Genomic DNA, 16,918 nt, shown 5'->3' on the forward strand with positions numbered 1-16,918 from the left:
ATTCAACGAAATTTGCCTGATGTATTTCGGCGATATTATAAGAAGTGCAGAGTAATTATTGATTGCACAGAGCTTTTTATTGAGACCCCTTCAAGCCTCAAAGCACAGGCTCTTTGCTGGAGTGAGTACAAGCACCATTTAATAGTGAAGGTGTTGTTGGAAATAACGCCCAATGGAGCATTCAGCTATGTTTCAGATGCATATGGTGGCAGAGCTAGTGATAATTGCATAGTAGAAAGTTCAGACTTTTTACAACTACTTCAAACAGGTGATGCAGTGATGGCTGACAGAGGCTTCAAAATAGAGGATTTATTAGCTTTTTACCAGTGCACCCTTGCAAGACCACCATCAACCCAGAAGAACTTACAACTGAATGAGATAGATGTAGCTAAGACATCTAGGGATGCAAATGCAAAAATATATGTTGAACAAGCTATCCGTAAACTAAAGCAGTTCCAAATTTTAAAAAATGAACTGCCAATTTCCTTACTTCCTGTTGTTGATGATATTGTAAAAGTATGTGCAGCACTTGTAAACTTCCAAAAACCTCTTGTATCTTAAACTTTTAAGTTTATTTTCACATCTTAAAAGGATTCTTATATAAAAATGTAGTTTTTTAAGATGCACCTTCGATTTCATTAAAAATAACCTTGTCTAAACACATGTTAAAACCTTCCAACAAATAACTTCCCATACTTCCCTTTTTAAAAGCAAAATTATAATTTTGAGTTTTGAATTTTTAAAGGAGTAATGTGCCCATGAATATTAATTGTTTGTTTTTGGTTTTGTACATTTGAGCAAATTCTAAGTGCATTTGAGTGCCATTAAGACCACTTGAAATTCATTGAAAAAGTTATTCATTGCATTTGTGAAAAGTTTATTATTTATAAATACAATCATTCTACCACAGTTCATGGACAAAGGGTTTCTGTGAAGGTTTAAGACAAAAGAATGCTTGACTTTTTTAATGCTTCACTTGACATGATCATATCAAATAATTCATAATCATTTTGTGTCATTAGGTTTTTTAATTGTTTCTTCTAACCCTGATTGTTCTCTTTGCCTGTTTCTTTAAACACCACAGTCGTCACAAACCCACAAGGACATCAGACTGTAATTTTTACAGCAGCTTTTGTGAAATGTCAAGGAACATTTGCTGCAGTGTACCTGATCATTGCTCTGGCAACCACTTTGAGCCATCTCATTTTGCTCAAGAATGTGCTTATCAGATACAGCACAAAACTTAATTTCTCTAATCCCCAGCAAAACCTTTGCAACATGAAGTTTGAAAAACAAAACAAGGTCTGGGTAGAGTAAATTCCATAAACTAGGATCAAATACCACATTGAGTACAAGGGGTCTGGCAACTGTTGTCCATACAACAAAATATAAATGTTTGCAATCATTTGCAGCCATCTGACCTTGCACCTGAGTGTAGTACTTATGACTCTTGTTTAAGTGCAAAATTCCATCCTCTTGCTTCAAGTATGGTAGATCTTGCCACTTATCACTAACGCAGTAATTTCTTATAGAATATGGACATTTGTACTCCACACATGCCACTTCACAACAGGCACAAGAAAATATGTTGTCAGCACTGGCAGCAAGGAAAGGTGCACTCTTAAAAGCGTTGAGTCCACACATTCTTAACTTTGGGGATTTGTGCTCTGCTGCAATGGCTTGGAAAAATGCCTCTCTGGCATTGTTCACATTTTGCTTCCCCCATTTTATGGCAGCAATATTGTCAATTTTTGTGGCTTGAGTCAGTTTTACCAAAATAGGAGTTGTAGCTGGCTTAACAGAGCTTCTTGATGCAAGTATTTCTTTCATCTTGGTCTTCACATCATGAAAGTTTGAAGCATCAATTCGTCCTGTTCTTTGAACTGTCCACATTTTGTTATCTGCTTGCCCCTTTGTGAGCCTTTCAAGTTCACCTAACTGACTATCTCTGAATGAGATTTTATTCATAGCATGGCAACTTCTGACAGACCGGCTGTTGATTTAACTTGCTCTGCAATTTCAGTGATTGGTGGAGGGCAGACATTTTCTTCATCAACTGGAAAGTTCAGGAAAACTGCAGCATTTGGTGCACATTTTCGATTTTTTTCTATCCACTTGTTGCGTGTTCTCTGGTGTCTGCTCAAAAGCCATTTACAATTTAGACAACCAGATGTCTGACTTGCAAAATCCTCCATCTATAAAAATAGGAAAGCTTCATGTAAATACAATAATACAAAGCATTGTGATTCGCATATTTTGTTATTGGGGCTTCTGGTGTAAGAATTTCAGTCCAGAAAGTCACATAAAAGCAAAGCAAGTCATAATATCGTTACACATCAACTCTGGTAATTTATTCAAACATTCATGCATAAACAAATACATATATATATATATATATTATCTTTGTTTGCTAACTCAGTTCATGCTAAGGCAAATAAAGAGAGCTAACATGCTAATGCTAGTGCTGTGATGCTGATAAATTCTGAACAATAAAATATCCACCTTGGTGCTATTCTCATCCTGTACTAGATTTATTTGACTATGATTTTCTATGTAGTCTTCATCTTGTGTATCATTGTCCTCGTCATCACCATCAAAGTCATCTTCTTGTTCCCTGTGGGTTTTTTTCATTGCATTTATAATGAACTGCAAGAGAAACAAATGAAGGATTACCTCAAAACTAGAAGTAATTCAGCAACGGGTCACACCAGGGTCTAAAAAGGAGCATGCTGACATTGCTAATGTTAAGGGTTGCCTAGGCCCTAAGTGTTGCTAAGGTTTAGAAAGCTTCACAAATAATCATTTGAACACAAGAATATAAAAACTTACATAGTTCAATTTCTTCTGACTTGAAGTGCTTCTCACATGTAAAAACTTTGTCTTCTAATATCTGCCTTTTAAAATCTGCATTCTTTGAGGCTTCATTTACATGATAAAGTGACAGGTATCGATTTTAATAAAGTCGCAACTCGGATGAAAAGAAAGAATGTTATAATATAAACGTATTCCATATCATATAAATTCTTACACTGGTCGGTTCTTAAGGGAAAGTTAGGTACATGCGTATGCTTATCTAGTATGGAGAAAATCATGAATTATCAAAGAAAGTAGAATAGTGCTGATAATTAGCTGTCTGGCTGTTTTTGCATTCCACTGTTTCCGAATTTTGAAATTTGATAGATGGGGAAAGAAAGCAGTAATAGTTAACATGCATTTCTAAATTTCAATTTAGGCCTGCCCCTTTTTAAAACTACAAAAAATTACGCATATTTTATTAATTATGGGTGTGGGAGCACCACAGTTGTTAGGTTCAAAATGTTGAAAAGTGTTGAAATTTGGTTATACAAAATGATTGCTGTAGTTGTTGAAGAATGTCATCATAGCAAAATCTTGCTGTTTTGAAAGGTAAATCAATTCTTGTTCAATTTGTATTTGAACTGAAATCTATCTAAATGCATAATCGTATGGAATGTTACATAGCAAAGGGCAGCTTCATTGTGATAGGTTGCCTTTTTATAAATTCAAAGGTAGCTTCGTCTTTGTTGGTTCTCTTTAAACATGAATGAGATTGAAATTTCAAACGAATTTCCATTTTCAAACGGTGATTAATAATCCATTCTTCTCAAATTCTTTTATATCTGAAGGAAGAATGTAGTTCTTTGCCAAAGAAACTTCCAAGTCTTCTCCTTTGATATCCGACTTTGTCTGTTTTACGCAATCTCTCCTGACACAAATAGTAGTTTCTTGTTTGGTGGTGCCAAAACATATTTTTGGATGAAAAAAACGGCAGTGAACCATAGTGTCCAAACATGAACCGCTGCTTGACATTGTTGCTTTCCTCGAATGGAGCCTTGCATGTTTCGCACCTTCTGGCCCTTGTTTTGCTGTCAACTTTTATGAGTTGAAATTGGTATTTTGGCTTTTGCCCTTTCTTTTGTTGGTGTGGTGGCACAGATGGGGATCCCAGGTGTTTGGGAGGCTTCCGTTTTTTTGTTTGTGGCGAATATTAAAGCTGCAATACATGACTTGCAATCAAAGTGTTGCTCAAGTTCCAGCTGTCCCCTTTGCATTTGAAATGTAGCCAGCAATGGCACGAAACACGAGAGAGCTGCAAAATAATTAATGGCATTATTTTTAGAAAAATGTTATAGTTGATAGGCTTTAGGGCTGAAGTCATGTTTTGTAAGGGACTTTTTTGTATATGAAGCATGTGAAGGCTTACAGGCCAAGTGAACATTTTATGCAAAATTTTATTCAAACCTTTAACAGTTCTAAATGATCATCGATAGGAAATGATAAAAAGTTACTGATACTAAATTTTTAAATTTGAACCTCTAAATTGCTTTAAAGAACCTTCAAAGAATACATACAATTTTATCGTCACTTTCATACAATCCACACACACTGCACCATCTTGTGCGCTCTGAATCTATAAAAATAAACTACAATTACAGTCTGCATTTGGTAAATTTGAATAACCAAAGCAACACTGAAGCTGTACAAGCAAAAAAAGTGGTGTTTTTTTACATACATTCGTTGATCAGAAACTGTCATGTTTTTTCATTTCTAGCTAAAAAATTGAGCTTTTGTATGTAACTAATGAAACCATCACTGTTGGATTGTCAAGCTGCATTTTTCTAGGTCATACCTGTTTTTGAAAATGATGCAACGCAACGTCCGAAAATGATGAAACCCAATTTTGGCTCTACCTGTGGATCTGATCAAAATTTCTGCAATTTCTCCTCGGTAACTTGCCAAATCATATTTCTAGTTGAAACTTTTGGCTTTTGATTCTGAGTATGCATTCAGCAATCTGCTGAATGAGCACTTTAGCAAGGGGTTACATTTATAAAACAAACATTTGTTGCGACCAATTTATAGAGAATAGCTTTTCATAGTTCATATTTCACTGATCAAGCTCGGTATGCCGGAGCAACATATCAGTTTATATAAATTTTATCTCAAAATTCTATTATACAACATTGGATTCTCGTCGTTGTCTTGCCTTTTTCTTGACTATATACTTTACTCTTGAATCATATTGTTACTCATTGCAAGATTCACAGGTTCTGGCAAACAGCCAAGCTTATCATGTCTATCTTCCTTTTCACTTACGGCTTCTATTCCCCTAAATATATGTTTTTAATCAGATAGCAACTTAAACTAGTATAGAATACAATTATATATTCAACAAGACATCCGGTATTTTCTTCTCTATGTACAAATTCTAAGCTTGTGCTTGTTAAGCTGCAATAAAATTGTGTGTTCCAGTACCTTCAATATGTTAATGCCACGGTTGCATCCATCTTCCTGTTTTGGGTGCTTTGAGGCAACGTACTCCCATAGAATATCTTGAACATTTAAGTTAAGAACTCCGTACCTCCAGAATGTTCTGCAAAACAAGTAAGATCACTCTATGGACCCAGCGAATAAAAATAGCTTCCTTTTTTACAACGAGAATGTGCCCTTCTTGATAGAACTAATTTTTATTTTGCTTCATCAAGCGATAGCACTGCTTTTAGCGGTGTCAAATGACCCCGCGACTTTGCGTTGCATGGTTTTTGAAAATATAAATCATTGCCTAGATGAAAGAATGAAGAGAAGAACGGGGACATAAAATTGTATTGTATTGTATTGCTTCCCATTCAGTTCATTGTTCTTAAGGAAATATTCTACAGTTAGAGAATTACCACTGGCGAGATTTAGGGCTGAGCATAAGTAATCTACTTTGGTTTAATTTTTAGGCATAGAATAATACTGAATTTGAGAATTGATGTCCAAAGGGGTAATTTAAGTTTTATATAGCGCAACCACTATTTCAATATACTTTTTTAGGCACCTACATGCCATGTGTTACTAACATGGCTGTCACTAGATAAGAAGGTGAAACACCTGTCGCACCCCTATCTTCCTGCTTTTTAATGGCTGATATTCATTCTTCTTCCTTTCAAAACCTTACCATTTAGAGTAAAGCCCTTGAAAAAAGGAAACAGTTGAAAGAAGGAATCTAGGATAACTAACGACACACAAAATTTAGATAACACATCTTGGTTTCTTTGATCTAATTCTTTACTGTGAAAAGCATATATGCCAGATTCATATTTGAGTTACATTATTGCATTTTGTCATGAGGCCTACCTTTTGTTCAAAAATGCGTACACTCTTCTTGTTCGAAAAGTGATTATAACCAAGTTGTAAACAATGTACTCAGAATACAACACTTTCAACTAAATTGTAATAGGCCCAGCTAGAAGAAGTCTGAAAAGCATTTCTGAATATCCAAATTTTGTTGACTGCAGCAACAATTTTGCTCCACGTTGCAATGTTTCGTAGGCATTTGACAAATCCAAAAACTCGAAAAAATTGTTGTACAACTTGGACCGCACTTGAATCAGTCAAGGAAACAATATAACGTTATCAAACAATCGTTTTTATCTATGATACATGGCACCTTAAGAGACCCAACAGGACCTTGTTCCGGGACCAAGTACAACAGTACATTATTACTAAAAGTATGTTCTAACTGAGTACGTAATAACAAGGTGATATTTTAGTAGTGATCCCCGTCAATTTCCTGTGCATCATTGCTCTGACTTTTTAGCAATTCCAGTGCCTTGTCAAGACTTGTGATTGATGGATTTTGCAGTCTGTCTTCTCATGGTTGGCTATGAAACCGATATTTGAACCAATCCAGTTTTTGTTGGAATCTTTCCAAATCGGTTTTTTTTAAATTGCGATTCTGTTATGCTGTTTTCATGAAAAGTATCCTCTTGTTCAGCCATTTCGCTCATGGAACGTGTTACCATGAAAGTAGACTGAGCACTACAAATGAACGCCAATGAATTCAAATAGTGTTCTCATGTTAACTATAAATGATCAGCATAAATTTTTCCATTGGTAATCATCAATGACCAGTGATGATCTCCGATGATTGGTGACATACCAAATCATATGTGCTTATATATCGCAAGTATCGCAGGGGCTTCATCTGTGATGATCACCGACATACAAGAATGAGGCTTTAGTTTATTTTCACTTCGATATAAATACCACAAGTGTTTGTGCAAATCGTAATCTGCCCAGGCCTTAGAAAGGGCCTGTTTGGTATTCATTCAAATGGGTGAAAAAGGTTTGATTGATGAGCGAAAGCAACTGAATGAAAAATTTTGAAAAGCTTCTTCCCTTTGGTAGAGTATTTGGTAAGAAACCTGTTTGTTTTTCCACATATTTCTGAAAAAAGAGTACTCTGCTCACAAACTTTAGAACCAAACCAAAATATGCAAATTTATTCAATTTAACACTGTTTGCAATCACATTATGTTTATTGTCGCAATTTTAACATAATCAGGGGTTGGGGAATCGCCCCACCAAGCCCTCTGACTTCCCCCACCACTGATGACCAAAATGCTCTTTTTACCCCCAAATGCCTTGGCCATTGTGGGACCATTTCAAAAGAATGTGCTGGTAATTATATCAACAAGGTGTTTTGGTGAAATGAGGCTGGCGCATTAGCACTTAAAACATGATAAAATAGTGAAAAATGGAATCCCTATTGTGTTTTTTAAAAAGGTGATAAACTACTATGTAACTTTTTTAGTGTGCCCGGCAAAACGTATTATAGCTGGATTTTTCAACTTTGTCTAAGCCCTGAAAGGTTCCATCGTTGCAGGAACCAAGATGCAGGAATAGATGCAGGAACCAAGGATACCTTAAAGATGCAGGAACCAAGGGCACGCCCCCCCTCCCCCCGTAGGGGCTTGAGGATAGGAGACCTCTCGAGTTTTCCAGTTTAAGAAAGCATTTAGTAAGAAATGTTGCCTAAAAATTGTACTACGTTTTAAATAATTGCAAGAAAATGTCTCCAAAAAAGGTTCTGAAATTTATTTTTACCTAATCTAAAGGACATGGTCGCCACATTTTTTCTGCTCACTTTTCTTGCAAAGGGCCCCCAAACCCTCTCTTTGTTCACAATTAAACCAGAGAATGAAAAATCTATATAATTGTCGACAGGCTTCCAGAAACAACCTTTTTGAAAGGGTGACCCTTTAAACAGGTACTTCTCCCCTCACTTTTATAATGCTTTTCCACGTTTTTGTCTTGCCTTGAAGCAGGTCGGACTTATAGCTACTGAATTGCTCTCGTTGTTTGTCCAAGTTGAGAAAGCTTTTCTTGATTTAAAGGTTTGACAAAGATAATGGTTTGACTTGGATTCAAGTGCGACTAGCCCCTATAGCAAGGGTCATGACGGTTACATCCAATGGTCACACGACTTTGACTATCAGTTGCTGCAAGGTTCCTCTTTTGATGAACTGAGAAATTCATGACGGCTACATCCAATGATCACACGATTTTGACTATCAGTTGCTGCAAGGTTCCTCTTTTGATGAACTGAGAAATTCAGGGATTATCGTCTACCTAGTCGGTGCTTTATGTACGGATCTCAGGTGGGATTCAGTTCAGGTTTCATCAATGAGCTGAAGGAGGCTGTTGGAAGCTTTAAATGCCACCAGAAACTTTTTTGTGTTTCGTTTGATGAAATGAAGATATCAGAAGGCTTGGTTTTTTATACAGGTGATGATACAAGTATACAACTGACCCAGTTGGCTTCACAGAGTTAGGAGATGGAGAGATAAATGAAGCATGCCTTGAGAAAGAGAAGACTCTTGCAAGGTATGCTCTTTTATTTTTTGTCAGAGGAATTTCATCTGACCTGAAGTTCCCATTAGCATATTTTGCAACTGACAGTATCATAAGTAGCTTCCTTTGTTTTGAAGATGCATGACGGTTTTAAAGGTTAACATCAAATTATGTGTCATTGCCACAATAGAGGCTACAGCTGCATTTGCATGTTTTGCAGCAAAACAACTTTGTTTACACCACTTTGCCAAATAAACATTCTGCGCATTCATATCAACTTTCATAACGTATTTTGGGAGAAGAAAAAAATGCAGAGAAGCTGCTGTGCTGTTTGATGTACAAATCATCAGATAGGCAATAAAAAGATCTCGCATTTTATAAGATGCTGGAAGGCTCTACGCCATTTAAGAGACAAGAGAAAGACAACTGGATAAAGGCAATTCTGAGAGATGACAGGAAAAATTGGTTGGCGGAAAAAAATTCAAAAGCTTTCATCTGTGCTGAACACTTCATTACCAGTAAATTCCTTTGGAGTTCTCAATGTGATTTATTGTCTTCTTATGCATTGGAAAATATATATTCCTCAAAGATTATGAATATATATAAATTATGAAAATATATATTCCTCAAACTTTGATACAGCCAGCCTAAAGCTTGTAATGCTCATGAAGCTGCTCAATTACATCAAACAGCATAGGCATCTGTCTACTAGTCGCTATTATCAGCTGATGATCGATTCTCAAGAATAAAAAAAATTTAATTCAGATAAAGATAATTCAAAATTACTTAAAATCATCATTCTTGTGGCTGTTAATAGAATATGTAATAGAATTGAGCAGTACCTTTATTTTACCTTTGATAAAAGTTTGCCATCTAGTGGTGTAAGCTTGTAACAAGCTTATATTTTTTTTCTAATAAAAATTGAATTTTTTTTGCATACAAGATTAAATGACGTATACTCAAGATATGCCAAAGTTATAATGTTATCGAGGCTCTTTAAAATCATGTCATTAGTATGTATAGGATCTTCAAACACAATATTTGTAAAGTAATGTGCGAGTACATCATACTGTTCAGTTATACGGGCTGTGCATTGCTTCATAGAAAGCCATCTTGTCTGAGAGGCCTAAATGTATTTTATGCTTATTCGTTTCAAAGAATTCTTGAAACTCTTGTTATGCATCTCTATTTCTATCACTGCCAGTCTCCTGAAATGCTGATGAGCTGTGTGTAGATCCAATTGATAATTGTTGGCTGTTAGCGCTGTGACTGGCTGTAAGTCTTTCACTTGATGTTGAAACTGTAGATGCATTATCATTGATAATACTGTCAAGGAATTCTTGAATCTTAAGTAAGGTTTCTTTCATAGATAGTTCAATATCTGGTGTCTGTTTGATTTCATTTTGTATTTCTTCTTCGTCAATTAGCTCTAGAACCTTGTCGTCTAAATCCTTTAAAATGATTAGTTTGCTCTGAAGACTTCTTTCAAAAGTTTTGATGCGAGTTAATTCATCTTTTGAATGCGAGTCTGATGTAAGAAGACCTTTGACTTCATTCTGATGTTGAGTAGAAACAGCACGTTGTCCGGTTCTGATCTTTCTTAAGTGTTGCGATTCTCCTCTTTATTTTAAAAGCGATTATTATTCTTTTGTGAGTTATTGCTCCATGTTGCGGGCGCTATATGTTATATCTTTTCGTCTCTTTATATCTTGCATTCTCCACATTCTAACAAATGTGGATAAAGCAAAACCTAGAAATTATTTGGCATGGATACTTCAGAAAATGGTTTAACATACCTGTAAGTGGAACAGTTGAAATATTGTAATAAACTCAGGCATTGTTTGGATATATTGACAAACATACTATTTGTTAAGTGATTTTCCACAAGTGTCTGAAAAACTCTATAAATGAGGAAATTTGATATTTGGAGAATACAACATCAGGAAAGACTAAGATTCCATATAACTCATTCCATGCAATAAAGCTTGCACCAAAAAAGATCCCGGAAGACAAACAATTTAAGGTAGAGTCATTGCAGGTTCAGAGTACAGTAATTACAGAGTTATGTAATACAACAGATTCTTGGCTCAAAACGCAACATTCTTTTCCTAGGAACATCTTTAATTTTACCATAAGATATATGAACAATTATCTTGCTTGTTTTTCTAACTCAACAAGATGAGATTTAAACGTCAGTGCAAGCTGTACATTCTGTAGGGAGGTTCAGACCACAAAGCATCTTTTTAAACTGCTATACTTGCTGGCTGTTTAAACCGCTACACTTGGCGTCATAACTTGGTGTTGATAAACTTAGCTAACTTTTTGCAACAAATTCTCTGTTCCCTTTATTCTTGTGGTGCACAATGCATTGTGGATCCTGTGGTTAAGTGTGCGATGTTTACATTCACATTTCTATCGCAATCGTACACACTCTAGATCGTCAAACAGGTATCAAAATGGGTTATAGTGCAATTTTTTACAAATCTTTATCTCTTTCAGCTGCTGAATCTGACCCCAGTATTTTTTCAAAGCTCTTGTTTGGGTCAAGGAATGCTTTCAAGGGAAGTAAAGCTGAAAGAAGCGACAGTTGATTCCATTTTGGACATTGATTCAAAGTCCATTTTGGACAACATTAGCAACTCAAAAGTTGCAAAAGGTCCAAAATCAGCATCTTTGCATCGGGAAATGAACATGAAAAAATTGCCTTGAAAGAATATGAAGCACAACTCTGCCAGAATGAAGGTTTGCAAGTTGTTTGCTGTGGCTTGATTACTAATCCTATGTGGCCTTGGCGTGGAGCAAGCCCTGATGGCACTAGGCTGGAAAATGGCCATGTAGTTGGAGATGTGGAGATAAAATGCCCATTTGTATGTAGAGAAATGACAATTGCTGATGCATACCAGATAAGGATTTTTATTTGAAGGCAACCCCCTACTGGACCAAAGTTAAAAGAAAATCACTATAACTTTTACCAGTGCCAAAGTATTATAAACATTGTTTGCTTGCAATACATTTATTTTGTGGTATTCACTCTGAAAGACCTTCATGTTCAAAGAATCAAATGTGACAGAGAATTGTGGAAAAACAACATGCCTCCAAAACTGCTGTGGCGAAGCTGGCCTTAAGACAATGGTCATGCTTTGTAGGAAACAGAAAGCTGATGGGGGTCTGGGGAAAATTACCCACAACCACACCCTATAGATGCCTGGAAGAGGGGGGTGACGCCCTTTTTAGTATATTGAATCAAATAGCTCTTGCTTAGATCACAATCAATTCTGTCAAAGACTTCAACATCTAAATGCTCTTTCCACCCCATTCTCCAATCTTGTGTTTTTGGAAATATCTTTGGGACCATGTTTTTGAAAAATTGTGCAGTTGAAACCCCCTAAAAAACGCTACTGATCACACTTGAAAAAAACATTGCACATGGGAGAACATTATATTTACAAATATTTTTACAAAATCTAAACTTATTCAAGTCAGCAATGGCTAAGAAATATCCATTCTCTTACTATTAATTATTGATATTTTTGATGATGTTTCTGAATTTAGATAAATTAGGCAAGATAAGCCCTCAGTGATAGGTATGCCCTTCCTTGTTTATGGCACAGAGAATTGTGGGGTGTTTGTTTTTTGGTTCAGAATTTTATACTTAGCCTCAATTATATAAGCTGAATTTTTACATATCTAGAACAAATGTATCAAGGTTGGTGTGTTTAGTATATGCAAAAAGTTTTGATCCCTGTATTGAAGTTATAGCATGCCATAATAATCAACAAGTTACGTCCAACATCAAGGGCTTTCCTATAACTTTGGTCTTTCATGTTTAAGAAACCCCATAGTTTTCCTGGCAACAGAAAGCCTGGGGAAATCAAACTGCAATGAGAAGGTTGGCTGTGTGGAAGCTACATATATAGTGTGATTGAAAATCATTTCTAAATTCTATCCATCAGTAAATTATGGTCAAATTTCCAATAACAGGCAAATTCCAGAGTACAATTTCATTATCAGCAACAAGTCATGGTGTAATGTTAAATAAGAGGCAAATTACAGAGTACAATTACATGTATTAACAAAAGTTATAGATTAAATTTAAAGGGTACAAAATAAGCAAATTTAAGGGTACAATTTCATTTGTCAAAAAATGAGTTGGTGTAATATTGAATGCAGGCAAATTTTAGGGTACCATTTGATTTATCAGCAACAAGTCATGGTGTAATATTAAATAACAGGCAAATTTTAGGGTACCATTTGATTTATCAGCAAACAGGTTATGATGTAATATCAAATAACAGGCAAATTGCAGGATGCAATTTGAATTTCATTTATACACAACAAGTTGTGTTGTAACATTGACTAAACAACAAATTTTTAAGAGCACAATTCTTTCTATCAACAACAGGTTTTGGTGAAATATTGAATAAACAGCCAACAGGCAAGTTTTCAATAGACAAGTTTGTTCCTCTCAGCAACAAGTAAAGTTGCAATATTGAATAAACCATAATTGATGACAGGCAATTTTTATTGAAAAATCCCATCCATCAGCAACAGGTTATTGTGTGATTTTGACAAAACAGGAATTTTCAAGAGTATAATTCCATGAGCAAGAGGTTTTGGCAAAATACTGAATACACAGGCAAGTTTCAGGGCACAAGTTCGTCCATCAGCAACAAGTTATGGTATGATCAGCAACGCAATGGTAGGATTCTTCATCGATAAGGGTCGGCCTTTGGTTTTAAATTACAATTTTGGTTTACAATTACTTTGCTCAGCCACACGCAAGTGATCCCTGTAGTATTTAATAAACAATATATCGTTCGGAAATAGCTTCAATTGAACTCCCTTGCAGCAATGTTTCTCAGCTCACAAGTAGACCCTAGGTACTTCATGTATGGAAGATTAAGGTCGGTCATGCTGAAAAAAAATAGCATGACTTGGGTTCCAAAACGGGCCAAAATAGCATGCGCAAGATAGATTTCAGCCAATCAAATCAGTGCTAGGTTTATGATTATAATGACGAGGTCATGCTATTCCAAATGAGCATGACTTAACACAGGGATACCAACTGAAAAGTCATTGAAACTCAGCCGATTCACAACAGCTGTTGGGCTCTCTGCGTAAAGAAACCCAATGGCAGGTCATGCTCTCCAGAATGAGCATGACTAACCACAAGGGATAGTATGTATGCTAGGGTGCTTTTTTATTTCAATTCTTCTTGCACATAAAGTTGTGTCATTCATGGGGGTAGTTAGGATTGTGACATTAGAGGGGGGACCCGCAGAATTCTTTTTAAAACATTTAGAAACGAGTATATCAAAATTAACACACAATGGTAAAGTACAAACATGTACAATCCAACGCAGATGACGATAACTCAACAAAGATAAGAACTCCCTCCCCTTAGCTCTTTGGATAGCTGTACTGTAAAAAAGTGAATTTTCAATCTATTTTGATGCCAAGTTTATGATTTTGCCAAAATTGGCAGCATTAGCATTCTTCAGCTTCAGATTGACAAATTCTTTTCATAAAAATGTGTAGGTCCTGGTTTTTCTCTACTAATATTTTTTGTGAACAAATTCTTTACAAACTAGACTAGACTGGACTTACAAGCTAGACTGGCTTGTATTACTGTTATGGAAGACTCTTACAAGTAATTTTAATCAGAGAAGACACAATTGAGTTATTTTCTATTGAATAAGATTGATTAAAGATAATTTTGCAGTGTTGTTTCTTCTGTAATCAGAGGAGGAAATAATTTTGTTAGATATGCACAAACAATCCAAATTTTGTTCAGGTCAGCTGCCATACTTATTGGAAACACAGTTTTCAAAATTCTAAATGTGACGAATTGCACCTTCAACATGCACCCTGACTGAAGCAATACGCCTTGTTTCTGTTTCCTCCTAAATGGTTAAGCTTGCCTTCTCTCTTGAAAATGGTGGGATGTTCAGAGGTGTGGAAGGTGGCAGATCATCTGAAATTGCAAAGCCTTTATCAGCCATTACAGAGTCCCCTGGCTCCAGTAAATCATACATTTCACAATCTTTGCTAATCACTCTGTTACTACAGCATCCTGCATATAAATCAGAATCAAATGTGACTGAACCACATGCAGCAATTTTATTGTATTGTGGTGCTTAGAATTTGAATATGATTCATTTTGTGTCCGAAATGAGCTTGGCATCTTAATGAAAATCTCAGTTGCATCAATTATAACCCTGGTGCTTGGGTATGTTTTCTTGAAACATTTTGTCATTGTCTTAGCTATAGTTTCCCTTGTTGGCCACATAGGAAAAGGTCTTTGTCTTGAGTGCAAGAAGGCCACCCTTCTGGATAAATTCTGGATTAATGAGAGCATGAAATTCCAGCTCTATGTGCTATATCCACCTCTAACCAATCACAGCAAAGACATGCCAGCACTCGAAACAGTTCCTGCTCTCAGTACAATGACCTTTTAGGACCACACTTCCGACTTTCCTCTTATATTCTATTGGAGTCATGATAAATTATTTCTTTTCTGTCAACTTTCCAAAGGAATCATTTTTAAAAGTTTCATAATCAGCCAATCTTGTATAAAAACATAATTTCTTCTCATTGTTCTTAATAATGTCAACATGAAAAATGCCCTGGAAAATGTTTCTTTCTTTAGTGTGAATTTTGATTGAAGATCTTAAAGCTCAAGCATTTCCCTTTTCTGTAATGCATGCATCTCACCTTGCAGGGCAATAACCTGGTATTCTGGAGTTAGGGTGATGGCTTCACCCCCTTCACCATCTTTGTCATTTTCATAAATGCCATTCTGGGTGCCCCTATCAACATTTTTATTGGGATTTAAAACCACTAACACATCTCTATTTCTGGCCCTGAATGTTTTCCTTGGTTTCGGAATTGAAGGCCTTGTTGTTCTTGGTACAATCAAATATCTCTTTGCCCCCAGTAAGTGTTCAGAACATACTCTGTGACATTCCATTGGTGTTAATTCCTTTCTGCTTATCAACGAAATCCACTAATTCCTTAATTCAACTTTATCAGATTTAGAACTACTTGCAGATTGAAGGAAATTGAAAATGCCAGTCTCTTTTAGAATTCTTGAAACAATCAGGAATGGAACAACTGTAGCCACCAATTGAATACATTTCTGGTTTTGTAGTGTTTCTCCCTCAGCTCCATTTTTGTTTTTAGGGCATGTCAAATCTCCTTTTGCTTTCCAATATTTGTTTTTACCCAAGTCATTTCCTTGTTTTCCTTCCCTCGAAAGCATTCCCTAATCCGTACAAGAGCTTTGCAAAACTGGAGTCAAAACTGGGATTCAGCAGTCAAAAGAGATGAAAATTTATCAAAAACTGCACTAGAATCCATCTTGATACCTGATTGACGATCTAGAGTGTATACGATTCCAATAGAAACGTGAATGTAAACAACCTACGCTTAACCACATGACCCACAAAGCATTGCGTGCTGCAAGAATAAGGGGAACAGAGAAGTGTCAAGAAGCTTTACTGTGATATTCCATCGTTTTCCTCACCTGAATTGTGACTGGTAATGACCGAACCTGCTTGTTGTGGACATAATTATCAATTTCTTTATAATTGAGCTAACAGTAGGCCACGAATCTAGCGCCCTGGCAAATGCTACAAGGAAAGCAAAAAAATATGAAGATCTTTAAAATGATAATGACCTGAAATGTCTGAATCGAAAAATCTGTTCTGTGAATCTTGTGATGAATGCTGTCGGCATCTATTCAAAACATTCAGAGGTAATTTTCTTAAAAACTAACAGAAAATTGTATATGCTAGTCTTATTTTATTTTTGGTATGGGAACGAAAGAATGGAAGGGGCAGGATCTAAGGAACTACTAAGTTGAACCCTACCTTACTTTTTGTTAATTATTTTAAAGTATTTATGCGAATGCAGGCAGACTACGCCTAATTTGTAGTAAGTAGTCTGATTCTCTTAACATTTTTGGTAACTTTATCTTTTAAATTAATTTGTTATTCCAACTTTTTGAAATGATGTGTAATTTAGATTGTTATTATCATGAAAAGTTTCAATGTCTATTTGAATTGGGTTTTAAGATCAAACACCAGGTCACAACCAGTGACTCAGGGTGAGTGAAATAAAAAGACCAAACACCAGGTCTTCTGTTATTTATTTAGATACTCTTCTTAAAACATGTGCCATGCTATTCAGTACTATTCTTTGAATTTCTTGGATTGATGGATTTCCAGGTATTTTCTCCACATTTTGACTCGTTCCTTACTTTATCAGGCACAATACACCA

At 35.8% G+C, this 16,918-nt stretch overlaps 1 protein-coding gene across 1 annotated transcript in view; it reads left to right on the top strand.

The window, feature by feature from the left end:
- Positions 1-16,918, top strand: part of LOC148959602 (uncharacterized) — a gene marked incomplete at its 5' end in the record, with an annotated part of 30,217 nt that continues 13,299 nt past the window's right edge. The window contains one exon of the mRNA XM_089110140.1: positions 1-16,918. This exon is cut by the window's right edge and continues 13,299 nt beyond it. Coding sequence (XP_088966266.1) covers positions 1-561 — 561 coding nt within the window.

The sequence above is a fragment of the Rhopilema esculentum genome, chromosome 9, assembly GCF_057945365.1.
Source record: "Rhopilema esculentum isolate cy_ngs chromosome 9, ASM5794536v1, whole genome shotgun sequence".
NCBI lineage: Eukaryota > Metazoa > Cnidaria > Scyphozoa > Rhizostomeae > Rhizostomatidae > Rhopilema > Rhopilema esculentum.